The sequence below is a fragment of the Hypanus sabinus genome, chromosome 19 (assembly GCF_030144855.1).
Source record: "Hypanus sabinus isolate sHypSab1 chromosome 19, sHypSab1.hap1, whole genome shotgun sequence".
In the NCBI taxonomy this organism is placed as follows: domain Eukaryota; kingdom Metazoa; phylum Chordata; class Chondrichthyes; order Myliobatiformes; family Dasyatidae; genus Hypanus; species Hypanus sabinus.
Window position 1 is genome coordinate 4,121,558 of NC_082724.1, and position 19,874 is coordinate 4,141,431.

At 43.0% G+C, this 19,874-nt stretch overlaps 1 protein-coding gene across 1 annotated transcript in view; it reads right to left on the reverse strand.

Moving 5' to 3' along the window:
- rpn1 (ribophorin I) overlaps positions 1-19,332 on the reverse strand; it is a 44,246-nt gene extending 24,914 nt beyond the window's left edge. Inside the window, 3 exon segments of the mRNA XM_059943915.1 lie at positions 1,574-1,638; positions 18,999-19,239; positions 19,241-19,332. Of these exon segments, the coding sequence (XP_059799898.1) occupies positions 1,574-1,638; positions 18,999-19,239; positions 19,241-19,317 (383 nt within the window). The 5' untranslated portion in view covers positions 19,318-19,332.
- Positions 19,333-19,874: the final 542 nt, after the last annotated feature.

Below are 19,874 nucleotides of genomic sequence, written 5' to 3' on the forward strand. Positions count from 1 at the left end.
ATGCACACTCAGATTCATCCCTCAATCTCATACCTCTAAGACAGGGGTTCCTTACCATTACCCAACAACATCTCAGTGTACCTCCCCAGGGATCTGGAGCAGAAAACCAGCACACTACAGGAACTCAGCTCAGACAGCATCCGTGGAGGCAGGGAATGGGCAACGTTTCAGGTTGAGACCCTGCACCATTCTTTTTGCCTCCACAGATGCTGCCTGACACTGAGTTTCTGCAGCAGTTTGCTTTCTTTTCAGTGACTACATGCTTGCAAATTCCAGCAGCAACAAAACCCATAGCCATTCATCCCATCTTCTGCAGTTCCAGATTTAGCCTCCACAAACCCACTCGACTGCTTCCAAAATTTATATGATTAGTGATGCTTTTTCAATTTTGTTTGGAAAATGGACCCATGGGAATTCCTGACTAACACACTCAAAATGCCTGGGGAACTTAGCAGGTCAGGCAGCATCTGAGGAAATTAATCAATGTCCAACATTTTGGACAGAGATCCTGAGATCCTTCTCCAGGACTGGAAAGGAAGTTCAGCTGGGGGGGGGGGGGGGGGGGGGGAGCCAGAATAGGGAGGCGAGGGGAACGGAAGTTGTACAACTTGGCAGGTGATAAGTGAAGGGGGAGGTGGATGAAGAAAGAAGCTTAGAAGTGGGAGATAGGTAGAAAAGGTAAAGGGCTGGAGAAGAAGGAATCTGATAGGGAAGGAGAATGGATCATGGGAAGAAGGGAAACCAGATGGAGGTAAGAGGCAGAAAAGAAGGGGTAAGAGGGGAACCTGAATAGGGACAGGAACAAGAAAAGAGGGATTGGGGAGAAATTGCCGGAAGTTACAGGAATCAATGTTCATGCTGTCAGGTTGGCGGCTACCCAGACAGAATATGGTGTTGTGCTCCAGCTTGAGAGTGGCCTCTTCGTGGCAGCAGAGGCTATGGGTCAGCATGTTGGAACGAATGGAATTAAATGGATGGCCACCAAGAAATCCCATCCCATGAACTCCTGGCATTTTAGATGATAAAATTAGTATTTGGAGGATCGAATCAGATTCACTCATGTATAAGAGGACTGGAAAAATATTTGATCACTGGAAGAGAGAGGTTGAATTTCAGGAAGACAGTTGTACGAGTTGCAGCTCGAGTTAAATTAATAAGGATGACTAAATCCATTCTTACTGATGAAGAGAGAACAGGGGAAAAAATCTAGGAATAGAATGCAAATGAAAAGATTAGCGTTATTTGTCACATGTACCTCAAAACAGTGAAACGTCTCTTTTGTGTCAAATGACCAAAACAGTCCAAGGATGTGATGGGGGCAGCCCACAAGTGTTGTCATGCTTCCACTGCCAACATAGCATGTCAGTAACTTACTAACCCTAACCCGTATGTCTTTGGAAAATGGGAGGGAGCCTGAGCACCTGGATAAAACTCACGCGGTCATGGGGAGAACATACAGACTCCTTATGGAAACTGGCAGGAATTAAACCCCGATCTTACAGCTAGAGCTGTAAAGCTCTGCGCTAACAGTAAAACTACCGTGCTCCTACACAAGTGAGAATGAATCATTTACCTCTGTCCTCTGACTGGAGTCTCTTCCAGATTCAATGAAGTTTCTTCTTCATCATTGGTTTTTAACTGGAATAAAAAAAAAGTTTAATTTATGAAGCCAAATGCAGTCCCAACAATTACATATTAATTTTGTCCAACGTCCAAGTTCAAAACAAGAAGAAAACACATTCAATTATTTAAATGATTTAACACTTCTCAACAATAGTGGAACAGATGCTGGAAATCTTGAGCAACACATACAAAATGCTGGAGGAACTCAGCAGATTAGGCAGCATCTATGGAGAGGAATAAACATTCTACATTTTGGGTCAATACCCTTCATCAGGATTGGCTGCCGATCTGCTGATTAGGCCATTCCTGATGAAGGGTCTTGGTCCAAAATGCTGACTGTTTATTCCCCCTCGTAGATGCTGTCTGACTTACAACAGAGAAGATTGCAGCACAGCACATTGGCTCCAGATGTTGTGTTGACTTTTAACCTACTTTAAGATCAGTCTAACTCTTCCCCTCTACATAGCCCTCCATTTTTCCTACCATCTATGTTTCTATCTAAGAATATCTTAAATGCCCCTAATGGATCTGCCTCTACCACCATCCTTGGCAGGGTGTTCCATGTACTCCCTGCTCTCTGTAAAGAACTTACTTCTGGCACCCTCCTTATACTTTTCGCCATTCACCTTAAAACTATGCCCCATTATAGTAGTCATTTCAACCCTGGGAAAAAGGCTTCTAGCTGTCCACTCGATTGATGCCTCTTCTCATCTTCTCCATCTCTATCAAGTCACCTCTCATCCTCCTTTGTTTCAAAGAGAAAAGACCTAGCTCACACTGAGTCCCTCCATTTTGTGTAGGTTAGAATACCTACACTCAATTTTTCTGGACTGGAAAGGAGTATATTGCCCCAACAGCACTGATCAGAATGGAGGGTGTCTCAATGGCAGAGTTTTATAGACGTACGATTGAGATTGCATAGACTGGCTGCATCACAGCCTGGTATCGAAACACCAGTACCTTGACAAAAAAACATACAGAAAGTAGTGGATATAGCCCAGTTCATCACGTAAAGCCCTTCCCTCCATCACAGAGTGCTGTCGCAGGAAAACAGCATCAAGGATCCTTGTAGTTGGTGGAAACATACAGAATTCATAACCACCAACATTAGGTTGGGTTCACTTTAAGAGGCTGTTCTGACATGATAATGCAATTGTGTTAAAGACTTTTATCACACTTTGCTTAGTTTTTGGTGTTCAATAAATCAGTTGCTATGGTTTTCCTTAAACACAAAATGCTTCTGCCTTTTTATTTGCCCCAGCATTGAACTGTTTCCACAACCAATGTACTCACTTTCAAGGACTTTTTAATATCATGTTCTCGATTTTATTGCTGCTTTATTCTCATTTCCTTTTAGTGGTTGCAGAGTTAGTTGTCTTTGACACACTGGTTGAATGCCCACATTGGTGTGGTCTTTCATTGGCTCTGTCACAGTTATCCTATTATGGATTATTGAGTATGCCCACAAAAAATGAATTTCCAGTTTGTATATAGTACATACATGCACTTTGATAATAAATTTTAAACTTGTTTTCATGGTCAGTCCACAAAAAGCAGATCAGACCAAAGGAAAGCAACCACTGATTTGACAGTGAAGTGAAATATCATTCATTGAAGAGAACTGCATTAATACCACACATGCTTTAGGATAACACAAAGCACTTCACAGCCAATGCAAGAGCCTTAGATAATATTCTTCGCTAAGAGTGCTCCATTTCACAAGTGAGACCCTAGACCATTTGAAACCACAGTGGTCAATACTGCCCTTTGCCTTCGACCAGTTATTACAGGGAGATAATGGGAGGTGGGGACATTTCAGTCCCAAAATATTATGCTTTTAAAGTTAGAGTCAACAAAAAAAAACTTTAACCTGAGTATTCCTTTTGCCAATTTGCTTGCTATAGTAGTCTAAACAAAGAGCAGGTGCTCTACAAGGGCCATGAGAACAATCTTAGCCCACTCTCAGCTGGACAGTAAACAGAAGATGTTTTGAATTTGCACTGGCAACCCACAAAGTTGGACAATTCAAATTTAGATTTTAAGGAACTGAAGTCTATACCACTTTGAAGTTTTTAAAGAGGTAACTTGCAATCTTGTACATTTACCTGTGAAGATCGGTTTCCATTTCAAGCACTAGTTTCTAATGGGTTGCATGGTTCCCCATTTGTAGGCCAGCTTTGAAGTATGTAAAGTTTGAGCGTATTTTGTTTATATGTAGAATTTTCAAACATTTCATACAGAAATAACCCCACCAAAAGCCTCCCCATCCTCACCTCCATCCCCAATTGTTGGATACCACACTCCGTTTGTCACACTGCCTGACAACTGGTACTAGAAAATCACAATCAAACATGTCTTTCAACTGCACACCATGAAGAGCAGAGCCACCATCTTCAGTGTCCATCACAAGTCCCACAACTACCAACTTCTTGGCAAACCTCCATGCCTGACTAGATCCCTTGCCAACTTGGTGTTATATCACCATTACTTTATTGCTGTAGAAAGTGTGTCTCAGCTTGGCAGCTGCTGAAACCCTCACCGTTACCCACACTCACTCTAGCCCCCACCCGAAACCCACTCTGCTCTTCAACTCGTCGTGTTATACAGTCAGAGCAATCAGACTCACCCAGCCAACGCTGAGCACCAGAGAGCTCGTTATGAATATGTTCATTTAAAACTTGTGCAATGAGTACTATAAAATGTAATGATTTCTTTAAGTCCCAAAATGCTCTCAGGCCATATTTACCTCAAAAATAAAACCCAGGCCTTGCTTGAAGATTCACAAACTGTTTTACAATCCCTCTTTTCATATTGAAGCCACAGGCTTATTAAAGTATTGTGACAGTTTAATCATTAATCTCTCTGCTTTCACATCCTAGTCAAGTTCATTTTTATCACAGGCCCCTTCATGTCATGGTGTGCCTTCCGGAGTAAAGCTGATGCTGACCACCGTGCCTCTGCTCTGGATATTATCTCGCTCTGCCCCACCAGCGGAAGCCTGCCTCACAACGAGGTGTCGTTACCACATCAGGATAAGAGGAACGAACATTCTTACTGCCACCCTCCCCACAACTTGAACCTTCTCCCCAAACAACTGTATAGACCTCCTTAACCACGATATTATTAGAAACAATGAAATGGCTTTTCTGAAGATGCCAAGGTGAACCAGAGTGATATGGTAATCAACAGCATCCAGGAGAGATCAGGTGGGGGCGGCGAGGGGCTCACAGAGGGTGACACGAATACACTTGATTTACTGTTAACAAAATAGTCAATGCAACCATGGAAGGGAACCAGGATTTTCAGACATTTACTGAGTGTAAATGGCTTCAAGATCCATATTCTGGAGATACTCTGCAGTATGGTAGTGCAGTGGTTAGCAAAATGTTTTACAGCACAGGCGATCAGGGTGCAGTTTCTGCTGCCGCCCATAAATCTGTCCATTCTCCCCGTGACCGCATTGGTTTTCTCTAGGTGCTTCGGTTTACTCCCACAGTCCAAGGAGATAACAGCTGGTAGGTTAGTTGGACATTGTAAATTGTCCCCTGATTAGGCTAGGGTTAAATCAGGTGATTACTTGGCAAGCTCAGCTTGAGGGACCTATTCCATGCTGTATCTCAATAAATAAACACAGCAACATTCTTCCCCTCCAGACAACACACCAGTTAAGACCAGAATTCACACGGAACTTAACGGCAGCTCACCTTCTAATACCATTGATTAATAGAATACCATGACTATTCTGTATGAGAACTGGCCAATTTTATCAAGCCAAAATGAAAGGTGGAACACGGGTGCAGTCTAGCAAATTAACATCAGGACAATGGGATGAGATTGTAATTCCTGTACTTCTAAGGACACTCAAATCAACGGTTAGAGTGGGATGAAAAGCAGCCAAACACAAAAAAAATGTCATTGTACATCGAGTTGAGCAGTGCCTCAGAAAGGCAGTGTCCATCATTAAGGACCCCATCACCCAGGATATGCTCTCTACTCGTTGTTACTGTCAGGAAGGAGGTACTGAAGCCTGAAGGCAGACTGTGATTCAGGAACACCTTCCCCTCTGCCATCTGATTTCTAAATGGAAATTGAACCCATGAACACTACCTCTCATTATTTCTGTGTTTGCACTATTTTAAATTTAATACACATACAATAGACAATAGAAGTAGACCATTTGGCCCTTCGAGCCTGCACCGCCATTTTGAGATCATGGCTGATCAACTACTATCAATACCCGGTTCCTGCCTTGTCCCCATATCCCTCGATTCCCCTATCCATAAGATACCTATCTAGCTCCTTCTTGAAAGCATCCAGAGAATTGGCCTCCACTACCTTCCAAGGCAGTGCATTCCAGATCCCCACAACTCTCTGGGAGGAGAAGTTTTTCCTTAACTCTGTCCTAAATGACCTACCCCTTATTCTCAAACCATGCCCTCTGGCACTGGACTCTCCCAGCATCTGGAACATATTTCCTGCCTCTATCTTGTCCAATCCCTTAATAATCTTATATGTTTCAATCAGATCCCCTCTCAATCTCAATTCCAGCGTGTACAAGCCCAGTCTCTCTAACCTCTCTGCGCAAGACAGTCCAGACATCCCAGGAATTAACCTTGTGAATCTACGCTGCACTTCCTCTACAGCCAGGATGTCCTTCCTTAATGCTGGAGACCAAAACTGTACACAATACTCCAGGTGTGGTCTCACCAGGGCTCTATACAAATGCAAGAGGATTTCCTTGCTCTTGTACTCAATTCCCTTTGTAATAAAGGCCAACATTCCATTAGCCTTCTTCACTGCCTGCTGCACTTGCTCATTCACCTTCAGTGACTGATGAACAAAGACTCTTAGATCTCTTTGTATTTCTCCCTTACTTAACTCTACACCGTTCAGATAATAATCTGCCTTCCTGTTCTTACTCCCAAAGTGGATAACCTCACACATACTGACTGTAATTGATTTACTTATTGCTTATTCTATATTTCATTGTACATGTACTGCTGTTGCTAAGTTAACAAATTTCATGACATATGCCGGTGATATTAAACTTGATTCTGATTCTTTATTTTTCTCATGTAAATCAAAACTAGTGAAACGCATTATGATCAATAGATTTGTTGGTAATTAAATCGACGCCTCCCATGTGTCACTATGCCTCCAATGCCAACATAGCATGCCCACGACTCACTAACCCTAATCCATATGCCATTGAAACATGGTAGAAAGCCACAGAGAGAATGTACCAACAATAGTCACAGAGAGAATGTACCAACACCTTACTATGATAGGAATTTAATGTGATGTGGGATTTTCCATTCATTGGCACTGTAAAGTGTTATGCTAGCCACAACGCTACCATACCATCCTTGGCACAGACACTGATGCTGATGCCCAATATTCACAGAAAGTACAGGAATGGCAAGGACAAAACAGCAACTAAAATTCCAAGGGGCATAAAGGATTATTGGCAATTCAAAACTCAAGGTGTTTTATGAAATGCACATAACAAGTGACAAGAGGGTATATATTAATTAAACTAAACCGATAAATGTTAATAGACACTGACCTGGCTATTGATCTCTATGAATCGTACACTTGCCTTCACAGACACAATTTCTTCCCCATTTTGCATCCAACCTGCCACTGTCTTTTGCATCTCGTAAGTGAATCCGAGAGCTTTACACACTACTTGGTGTTCTGTCTCTCTATCTGCCTTTGTTAACCTGTCGGCTCCATACAAATTGGATTCTAGTTCATTGTTAACTGGGGCAGTTGCTTATTTGGGACAACTCTTAAAGAACAAAAACTAATCTAGAAAATAGCCGGGATTCCTTTCATTTATTTGGGACACTAATTAAAACAGAAGATTGTTCCCAAACAATTTCTAACTAGCATCAGTTGCATGAACTTGTGTAGCTGTCAGACACTGCACCGTGCTTACAGAGAACAGTTTTTTAAAAAATAGTGTCAGTTGCACGTGTTCATGTTCAAAAAGCAGTGATTTCTCACTGACAGCTGGCGAGAAATAAACAGACAATTCAGAGCTGTTTTGCTCTCTGCAGTTTCAAGAGTACAGGCTTGGAGATGCCAGAAACAGCTGAGAGTAAATGAACAGATTTCACTACTTCAAGTTCTTCATAGTTCCCAACTTGGTGAAGATGATGACAATTTTGAGCATTACAATGAAAAAGATTTGGAGGATGAAATCATTGAAAACGTTGTATAAAGGCAGTCCATTATCCACACTGGGTGTCTGTACTGATTTTGTTCATTTATAGTCAATCAACAGAACATGGCAGCGTACACTGGATGAATTCCTCCATCGATAACGATTATGAACTACACGCAGTTTTATAGTACTAGTAGTATTGGTAACGTTCTGGTTTGTTCTGTATTTCATTTAAATGCACTTGTTACTCAAATAGTTTGTCTTTCTTATACCTCTTAAACTATTTCAATTGGTTAATTGGGGCAGCCATTTAATTAGGCTAAAATGTGTTGATTCTGATGTGTCCTTATTAACCAAAATCCACTGTGCATCAAAATCAAATGAGTAACCTTGGCTTCAGCAAAATCCACTGATATTCGCTTTGTTAGATCCTTCCCTCCCTCACCCTCTGCAATGTAGTTTCTGTTCTTCCCACTCCTGACACAGGTTCTTTAACTCAAGATATTAATTCTGTTTGATTCCACAGATGTTGCCACAAATTAGAGATTATGTAATTCCAGAGACCATATGCTCAGCACGGCAGTGAAGTGGTTACTTTAACGCGAGACAGTGCCAGTGGCCAGGGTTCCACTTCCACTGCTGTCTGTAAGGAGTCTGTATCGATTGAGATACAGTACAGAATAAAACCCTCCAGCCGCACTGCACAGCAATCCCCCGATTTAATCCTAGTCAATGTACAATGATAAATTAACCTACCAACCAGCAGGTCTTTGGGCTGAGAGGAAATTGGAGCACCCGGAGGAAACCACACGGTCACAGGGAGAACATACAAACTTCTTACAGGCAGCAGTGAGAATTGAACCCAGGTTGCTGGTACTGTAAGGTACTGTGCTAACACTACACTACCGTGCCCTCTTTCCCCCCCCCATGGTCCCTCAACATCCTCAGACTGTTGGTTGTTGACACAAAATAAGATGCATTTCACTGTGTTTCTGAGTTAGAGAGGAAGCTGAACTTTAATCTTTACATTAGTGGCGAGCAGATGCATACCTGCCTCAGTTTGCCCCTTCGTAGACCTCCTTCACACCAAGCCATGGGGTAAGCTATCACCATCAGAACACTTGGAGGTGAGCTTTTCACACCAGGGTCTCAGCTCAATAGCATACAGCCCCATTGGATGCACATAAATTCTTTGAAAAATATGTGGGGTGGGAGAGTAGTGGTTAATATCAATGTTTAAGAGGACCGATAGCACCAGAATGAGTCAGTGCTTTGTGGGTCTATGTAACTGTGTCTGGGAAGGTGGTGTGGACAGAACGGTGGATGAGCATTTCAAGTCCTGACCTAGCCTTGTGAAGTGTGAAGGTCTCCTTCTATGCCCGGAATTTCTGATTCCACAATCAATTAGCATTTGTAAGAGAGATTCAAACTTCTTACACATACGAGTATTTCGAAAATACCTCTAGTTTCTTGAGGCCATGTTTAAACTTTGGAAAACATCTGCCAGCATAATAGGTTATCTTTTCAAACACAAGAGATTCTGCAGATGATGGAAATCCGAAACAATGTACACATCTCAGCAGGTCCAGCAATGGAGGGGAATAAACTGTTAACACTGTTGGCCTGGAAAGGAGTGGGGCAGAAGGCAGAATAAAGGGGGGGGGGAAGAGGGAGAAGAGTATAAACTGGCAGGTGATAGGTGGAAAAGGTAAAGGACTGAAGGAGGAATCTGACAGGAGAGGGCAGTGAATATGGGAGAAAAGGAAGAAGGCAGGGAACCAGAGTGATGGGCAGGTCAGAAGGGGTGCAAGGGTAACCAGAATAGAGAGAAAGTAAGGAAGAGGGGAAGAAATTACCAGGTCAATGTTCATGGCATTGTTAGAGGCTACCCAGACAGAATACGAGGTGTTGCTACAACCTGAGTGCCCCTGTTGTCTCATCAAAGGTGGCCCTGGACTGACATGTTGGAATCGGAATGGGAGGTCAAAATGAAATGGGAAATCCTGACTTTTGTGGTGGCTGGACTGAAATTGTCCAAACTCCCATGCTACCATGTCCCTCCTTCATGAGGAATGGAACAAGTGATAATAACATCTTTAGAGCACTTTTCATACAGATGGTGTAGTTCAAAATGCTTCACAATGGGATAAATTGCAAACATGAAAATATAAAAAATAAACTTGAAAATAAAAGACAAAAAGATGTTAGTTAAAAACAAGGTTAAATAAACGGATTTTGAGCTAGTGTCAACCGAGTCTGCATCCCTTATAGTTTTAGTATTGAGTTTCACTTCAGGACCCTAATTCAAAAAAAGCTGACCTGCCAATTTTTTTTTGGGGGAGATTGTTTAAATTTAAGAGACCAGTGAAAGAACACCTGAGAGCTTGAGCAGGATTATAAATCAAAAATGATTCTGTGATGTACTAAGGTCCCAGACAATTAAGAGCTTTAAAAAATAAGAGAACTATCAAATCAATTCTAAAAGATACAGGGAGCCAATGCAGACTAGCCATGATGCAAATAATATGTGCCCTCACCCTGGTTTTGGTTAAAAGTCTAGCAGCGGCATTCTGAATGAGTTGAAGTTTGTCAATAGATTGCTTTGGAAGGCCGCTAAAAAGTACATTGCAGTAATCTAGCCTGTTCGACATTTTCCATTGCTGCCTGCAAGGAATTAGCGCATTCTCCGTGACTGTGCGTTTCCCCTGGGTGCTCTGGTTTCCTCCCATAGTAGGTTAATTAGTCACTGTAGATTGTCGCATGATTAGGCTCGGATTAAATCGGAGGTTGTTGAGTGGTGTGGCTCGAAGGGCCAATTCCTTACTGTATCTCAAAAAATAAAACAGCATCTATTCGATATCATAGCGATATCACAGATGTGGACAGTAAATACTAGTTGTCCAAAGCACAAGATACTTCAGCATGTTTTAGTGTTAAATTTAGCTCCAATATGCTGTTAAGTACTTCAGACAGTTTTGCCACCTTCAGGATTTTGTGTAAATATAAATCACTGAGTAACTATTGTCCCAGGAAAACAAGGATGGTATTCAGGGAAACTAATGATCCCGTATATCTGAAATTAAAAGGCAAAGTAAAGGGAAATGCTGGCAACACTCAAACCAGACAGCAATGCGAATTCTCAATTCTGAGTATCACATTTCATTTGTAGGAAGCAACAAGATTAATTTTGGGCTGATTCTCACAAATGACAATCGATGGACGCCTTCAGCAAGAGAATCAGATTTAATATCACTGGCATACAGTACTGTGCAAAAGTTTTAGGCACATATTTTGTACAGTACTATAGTTATTTTATGTATTGCACTATACTGCTGTGGGAAAAAAATCATGACATGTGAGTGATGATAAACCTGTTTCTGATATGGGTCTTTACTGTAGACTGAGAGTAGGAAGGGGGCAGAGAGAGAGGGGAATCGTGATTGGGAAAAGTGGATGGGAGAGGGGAGAGAATGGGAAACACCAGAGACATTCTATAATGACCAATAAACCAATTGACTGGAATCAAGTAACCTTGCCTGGTGTCTCAGGGCTGGGTGTACCTGCACCCACACCCGCTCCCCCCTACCCTTGGCACAATTCCTCTGCCACCTCACACCTCTCCTGCTGAACTCCACTCTCACCATTCCCAACATCCTTTACTCCTGGCAGATTTACAAACTTGCTTTCTGCTCCAGATTGACAAATACAGTACTGTGCAAAAGTCTTAAGCACCCTAGTGCAAAAAGAGAAATTCATTGCCATTCAGAAAACTGATGGCAGAGAGGAAGAAGCTGTTCCTGAGGGGGTTAAGTGTGTGCCTACAGGTTTCTGTACCTCCTCGTTGATGGTAGCAACGAGAAGAGGACATGTCCTGGATGATTGGGGGTGGGTCCGTAATGACAATTGCTGCCTTTTTGACATACTGGCACAGCAACTATAACACCACTACAAAATTTCACAAAAACATTAACATTGTGGGCCTGGAGTGGGCACCACTGAGCTCCAAGTTACCTGGACTAGTTATCATTACTATACATACAGAGACAGAAGCTGTGTAGCTTGTGGGAGTGGCCAACTATCACCTCTTCAAACCTTTCCCTTCATCTATAATGTACAAATCAGGAATGCACTGGGAACTCTTAACACTTCCCTGGAAAACAGCATCAGCAATATTCATGCAGCTTGAAATTCAAAACAATACAACCTGCTTAATCAGGACACCACTCCTGTAAAGTGTGTATGCAACCTACATGCAGCACCACTTCAACTTGCCAGAACTACCATCACCCTATCTTGGGAACTCTACGTTTAAAACAAGTATCAGGATAGGAAAGGAATGGAACAGTGGGGCCAAACACAGGCAAATGGCTGGCTTAGATAAAGAGAAAGAATTAAGAGCCCTGATGAACGGTCTGAGCTCAACACATCAACTATTTATTCCTCTCCATGGATACTGCCTGACCTGTTGAGTTCCTCTAGCATTTTGTGTGTTGAAGAGTATGCTTTCCCAATGACCGTGTGTATTACCTCCCACAGTCCAAAGACGAACCGGTTGGTAGAATAATTGGGCATGGTAAATTGTCCTGCAATTAGATCAGAATTAAATCGGGGGATTGCTGGGCAGCATGGCTCAAAAGGCTGGAATGGCCTACTCTGTGCTGTATCTCAATAAATAAGCATTATTTGTTGCATGCATAGTTTGCGTCAGGGATCGACACAGTCCAAGGATGTGCTGGGGGCAGTCCACAAGCGTCACCATGCTTCCAGCACCCATTTAGCATGCTCACAACTTACTAACCGTAACCTAACACGTCTTTGGATTATGGGAGGAAACCAGAGCACCCATGTGCCTTTATTTCCTGCAGAGCATCATGAAAGCTCACCTCTGTCCCAGGATACTGACGGACTTTTACTGCTGTACCATTGAGAACATACTCACCAACCCGCATCTCAGTGTGTTGTGGCAATTGTCCCATATCGGACCGCAAAGCACTCCAGCATGTGGTGAAAACTGCCCAGCATATTATCGGCACCCAATTGCCCACCAATGAGAACATCTACCATTAACGCTGCCTGGGCAGGGCGAAAAGCATTATTAAGGATGCATCTCACCCTAACCATGGACTTTTTACTCTCCTCCCATCCGGTTGGCGCTACAGGAGCCTCCGCTCCCGCACCAGCAGGCACAGGAAGTGCTAAGCAGTACTGCATCCATATTGTACTGTCTCAGTACTTTTGTATTTGTGTGCTGTAGCACTTACTTTTTAATTCGCAGTTATTTTGTAAATAACACAATTCTTTGCATTTCTGGTTAGATGCCTACTGCATTTCATTTAGCTTTGTATCTGTACTCGGCACAATGACAATAAAGTTGAATCTAATCTAATTTTTAACTTCTTGCTTAATATTACTGTTCAGCATCTTCATGATGCTCATGTATTAAATTGGTGTTAAATAAACGAAGACCTGAATTATAATGAAAGGGTGAAAAATTCAGGATTTTTTTAACCCCCTCTGGATTGTAGGAGAACGAGAGGAGATTTGACAGTGGTTTACAAAATTATGAGCAGTGTAGATAGGGTAAATGCAAGCAAGCTTTTTCCACAGAGGTTGGGTGAGTCTAGAACTAGAGGTCATGGGTTAAAGCTAAAATGTTTAGGGAAACAGGAGGAGGAATTATTTTCTTTAAAACTCAGGAGTGTGGTAAGTGTGGAACAAGCTCCCAGCAAAAGTGATTGATGCAACTTCAAATGCAAGAGAAGTTTGGATAGGTACATGGACTGTTTGTCCCACTCCCATTAGGGAGGCTACACAGCATCCATGCCATGACCACCAAACTCAATTACTTTCTCTGAGCAGTAATGCTGACCAACACCTCCACCCACTAACCCAGCCCTCCACACCACCCACTGATACGTTATCATTTCCTGTTAGTACCACCTTATGTAAAAACTCCTCAGACTACAAGTATCATCTACAAATTGCGAGTGGACAGTGCTCCTGTATACATCAACAGTGCTGAGGTTGACAGCTCCAGGTTCCCAGGAGTAAACATCATTACCAGCCTGTCTTGGTCCACACCCAGCTCTTCATAATCTCAGTGTTTTCATGGCAAGATGTGGAAGTAGACTGCTAGGCCTTTCTTCCACGCAGATACTGCTGCTGCCCAGGTTGGGACCCGGCTGGATTCGAACTCAGGACCACCTGCCTCGAAGTCCAGTGCTGATGCCACTACGCCACCAGCCGGCCTAACAAATAGGTACTTTGATAATAAAATTATTTTGAACTTTGTACATTCTTTCTTCTCTCATCAGGCAGAAAACACTAAAGTGAGACAGCACTCATCTTCAAGCTGAAAGAAAGCTTCTAATCCGCTGTTATAATACTGAACGGTTGCCTAGTCTCATAAATTAGACCCTTAGACTCAATCTACCTCACTATGATCTTGCACATTATTGTCTACCTGGACGGCACTCTCTGCAGCTGTTACACTTTATTTTGCACGATTATTATTTTACCTTGTTTTATAGCACTGTGTGAAAGTCTTATCACATATGTATAGCTAAGGTGCTCAAGTCTTTTGCTCAGTACTGTATTTTTTGTCAATGTGGAGATGAGTTTGTAAATTTGGTGGGAGCAAAGCATGTTGGGAATGGCGAGGGAGGAGTGCTGCGGGAGGGTTGTGGGTCAAGTGGCAGGAAGGAGTACTAAGGGCCAGGGGGGTGGCGCTGGTGCAGACACACCCAGCCCCGAGACACCAGGAAAGGTCATTTTATTCCAAACAATTGGTTTATTGATCATTACAGAATGTCTCTCTGGAGCTTCCCTCGCCTTTCCTCCTTTCCCAACCTGATTCTGCTCTCCCTACCCCCTTCCCACTATCAGTCCACCAGATACCCCTATCAGAATCAGGTTTATCATCACTCACAAATGTCATGAAATTTATTTTTTTTTTGTGGCAGCAGTACAGAGCAACACATAAAATTACTACAGTACTATGTAAAAAAACTCAGGCACCCTAGCCATATATAGGTGCTGGAGACTTTTGCACACTACTGTATGCCAGTGCCCTGTGTAATGAAGTTCAAAGCTCACAGTAACTTTATTATCAAAGTACATGTACGTCACCATATACAGCCCTTAGATTTGTTTTCTCAATAAAAGACTATACCTAGCATGGTGGACAAACAACTGTTGAGCAGGATTAAAGGAGGGTCTCAGCCTGCAACATCGACTGCGTATCTTTTCAATAGATGCTGCCTGACCTGATGAATTCCTCCAGCATTGTGTGTTGCTCTAGTTATATTCGGTTGGCCACACGTGGCAGGTTACACCAATTGCATGCCTGATACCATCACCAGCAAAGAAACCAGCCTCCCCTCCATGAACTCTGTCTACACTGTGAAGCAGCCGACCTAATCAAAGACCCCACTCACCCCAAACATTCTCCCTTCTCCCCTCCCCTGCCCCAACAATCAGGCAAAAGCCAGAAAGCACATTACCACCAGGCCCAGGGACAGCTTCTATCACACTGTTATAACGCTATCAAAAGGTTCTATAGTGTGATAAAATGGACTCAACCTCACAATCTATCTCATTTTGGCCTTGCACCTTATTGTCTGCATACAGTACACTGTAGCTCTGTATTCTGCATTGCTGGTTTACTTTGTAGTACTTCAATACACTGTGGTAATGAATTGATCTGTATGAACAGTAGTATGCAAGATGTGCTTTCCACTGTAGCTCAGTATGCATGATAATAAACCAATTTACCAGACTTCTAAAATCAACACTATTCTGAGCTTCATCACAGGAAGAAATTACCAGGAGACTGCAGAAAAGGTTCAAGGATGAGTTAAAACCCTCCTTGAAATAACTCAATGGTTCCAACTTGCGAGAATCTTTGGCCCACGATCAAGTCTTGCCATAAGACATCGGAACAGAATTAGGCCATTTTGGTCCACTGAGTCTGCTCTGCCATTCAATCAATGGCTGATTTTTTCTCTCAACCCCATTCTCCTATCTTCTCCCTGTAGCCTTTGACACCCTTACTAATCAAGAACCTCAGATTCACCAGCCTCTGGCTAAAGAAAGTGCCCTCATCTCTGTTCTAAAGGAATGTCCTTCTATTCTGATGCCATGTCCTCTGGTCCTAGACTCCCTCACTATTAAGAAACATCCTCTCCATGTCCACTCGATCTACACCTTTCAATATTCAGTAGGTTTCAATGAGATTCCCCCCCACCATTCTTCTGAAATTCAGCAATTACAGGCCCAGAGCCATCAAATGCTCATCACATATTAACCCTTTTATTCCCAGGATCACTCTTGTGAACCTTCTCCAGATTCTCTGATGCCAGAACATCCGTTCTTAGATATGGGGCCAGAAATTACTTATAATACTCCAAATGCAGTCTGACTATTTCCTTCTAAAGCTTCAGTCTGGATGGCTATGTAAACTTCAGATCCATTTGGAAACACACAATGGCTCGGTTAATCTGCAGGAATGCACCACCTCATCAACTATGCACCCATCCATAATTGACCTCATCAGACACTTCATATCCCATAAGATCACAGTTGGAGCAAATGAATCCCCACTGAGGGCTAGCCTGAGAAGGAACAACCAAGAAGGTGATTGTGCTGAAGAGTGCAGAGCAGCTTCACAGGATGCTGCATGGGTTCAAGATTTTTAGTTATGGGGAGAGATTGGAGAGTGCATTTTTCCTCAAAGTAATGACGACTGAGGGGTACACTAATGCAAGTATATGAGAGCCAAACCCCCAAACAGTAAGGTATCAAAAACAACTTAGCATCCATTTGCAGAGGGGGGTACAAAGGTCTCAGTGATTAAAATTAAGCATATGATTGTATTAAAGTGAGCTGTAATCAATAAACAGCAGCCTAATGTAGGTGTTGCTATTGCTCAGGTAACACAGGGGCGAGTGGAGAGCCAGAAAGATTGTATCTGCTATAAACCTGTTGTGGAAATAGGCAAATTACAGTGGGACAATGGTTCCATGTAATATCAAAGAGTGTATACAGTATACAAACTGAAATTCTCACTCTTTAGAGACATCCACGAAACAGAAGATAGCCCCAAAGAATGAATGACAAAAATGCTACAAGTAAGGTCAAAGGCCTTACTTAGGCAGGAGTTGATTCTGGCCATCTCCAACCTCTGTTGAGCAAAGCCCAGCATCGAGGACACCTTCAAAAAGATGGCATTCATCAGTGAGAGCCCCCATCACCCAGGACATACATACTGTCTTCTCATTGCTACCATCAGGGAAGCCTGAAGACACACAATATTTCAGGAGCAGCTTCCCCCCCTTTAGATTTCTGAATGGACTACTTATTTAAAAAAATATATTTTCCCTGTTTTAATTTATTTTTATTATGTCTGCAATGTACTGCTGCTGCAAAACAAAAAAATTTCACCACACACACAAAAAGTGCTGGTGGAGCTCAGCAGGTCAGGCAGCATCAATTGAAATAAATATACAGTTAATGTTTCAGGCCAAGACACTTCTTCAGTCCTGAAGAAAAGTTTCAGACTGAAAGTTCAATTTACATATATGCTGCCTGACCTGCTGAGCTCCTCCAGCATTTTGTGCATGTTATTTTGGACTTCCAGCAACTGCAGACTTTGTGTTTAAAATTTCACAACATACACTAGCAATGTTAAACCTGATTCTGATACAAGAACACGTTTTAAAGAGGATATGAGGGGACAGATTTGAACAGGTCATTTAAGAAACTCAGATCAGAATCAGAATCAACATTAATTTCACCAGCACGTCATGAAATTGTTTTGTGGCAGCAATATATAATATTTGTTTATTGGGACATAGCAGAGAATAGGCCATGCCGCTGAGCAATTCCCTGAATTATTCCCAGCATAATCACAGGACAATTTACAATGACCAACTGACCCACCAACTGGTGAGTCTGTGGACTGTGGGAGGAAAGTGGAGCACCCGGAGGAAAGCTCTTGGTCATGGGGAGAAGGCACCAACTCCTCACAGTGGGACAATGAGATCCATACACACACAGCATAAAGAGAGAGAAGAAATCAGTGAGGTAGTTTACATGGATTCATCATCCATTCAGAAATCTAATGGTGGAGGGAAAGAAGCTGTTCCTAAAATGTTGACTTCAGGATCCTGTACCACCTCCCTGATGGCAACAAAGAGAAGAGGACATGTAATAATGAATGCCCCATTTCAAAACTTCACTTTTTAAAGATGTCCTCAATGCTGGGGAGGCTACTGCTGATGGAGCTGACTGCGTCTGTAACCTTTTCCAGCCCTATGCAGTGGCCTCTCCAAATCAGATGGTGTTACCACGATGACACAAAATAGAAATACATTAGAGACATTTAAAAAACTCTTAGATAGGTACATAGATCAGAACAGCACAGGTCAAACCCTTCAGCCAACAAGACACACAAAATGCTGGTGGAACACAGCAGGCCAGGCAGCATCTATAGGGAGAAGCTGTGTTCCACCAGCATGTTGTGTGTTGTTGTTTAAATTTCCAGCATCTGCAGATTTCCTCGTGTAAACCCTTTAGCCAATCTTTTTGCACGTCTACTCTGAAGATCGGTCTAACCCTTCCCCCAAGATGACCTTCAATTTTTGTTCCATGGAAGGTCATGTAGTTGGACAGTGTTAGACTGATTTTAAGAGTAGGTGATTTTAAGATTGGCACAAAATTGTGAACCAGAGTCCGTATTATGTTATGTAACTGGACAGAAAAGGTTTAAAGGAATACGGCAGAGCTGAGGGAGAAATCTGGTTTAAAAGAAAACTTCACTGAAACAGTGTTCCTTCCCTTCAGAAGAATCTTTTAAAAATTGTTTTAACTTTTTGTTGGATGGAATGGGATTGAAACAAATACCTTTGCGGGACAAATGTCCCCCGAACCAATGGAATAAGGCACTGGAGTTTAGTGCATACGTGTCAAACGCTCCAGTTTCACCAACACGGAAACACCACTCCTGTCATTCATTGTCTACCCTGGGCGCGCAGAACTCCCTCGCCTCCAAGTTTAAAACAATATTACTTGGCCAACTGGCTGTTTCTGCAAAATGCACCTGAGGAAGTTTACATATTTTGCAGCGCAGACAGTGAAACTTTTTTCGATTTGCAATTAAACTATAAAAGGCTACAGCAACATTCGGACGTCAAATGCAAAAGCTTACGTTGACTCCGAGATAGGCCAGGTGGTCCTCCAGACCGGGCTCCAGAGCCAGGAGGAAGGAGGAAGCCGCCGAGGGCCCGCCGTTGGCTAGCGTCACCTCAGCCGTGATCTTGGCCAGGTGGGTGCCCAAATCAATGGAGCGCCGGACCTCCTCGTTGACCAGGGACTCGCCATCGACCGGCCGCAGCGAAGCCAAGAGGCCGCAAACCAAGATGGGAATAGAGAGGGACACCCTCATTTCACAGAATGACCGATGGAATCGGATCCTTCCGAGTGGGTCGCCACAGGCCGCCGCTCCAACGCGCCGACCCCGCCTCCATCTCGAACCATCCAATTAGCAGATGCAGCGTGGGGGTCCCGCGGAGATTGACATCTCAGAAAACCAATAGACCTGCGTTCCAGCACATAGTCCCCGCCCCATCTTTTCAAGAGTCATCCAATCGACACACGCCCCTCTCCGGTGAAGATAGACTTCAAGCGTAATCAATGATCTGCCGCCCTGGTTTACAATTCATCCAATCGACACACGAAGCGGGGTCCAGCAAAGATTGACATCTAGAGAAACCAATGAGCGACAGCTCCGCCCCACGGAGGGAAACATGGCGTTCGCCGGTGGGCTCAGGACCCTGCTCTTAGCAACGGCAAACGGCCAGATCCTGCCTGTCATCACTTCGCTTTCGAAAGAAAAGCTTATTCTGTTCATGTATTATAAATAAGTTGTTGCGATATTTATTGCATATTTTAAAAACTGTGGGATTTCTGCATAGGTAGAATTCAAAAACCTGAGACATTAGCAAATCATTACCCTCTAGAGACTTAGGTACGTTTTCTCATTGGTTTCCAAAGATGTCAATCCTCAGGAGCCCTCGCGGATTGG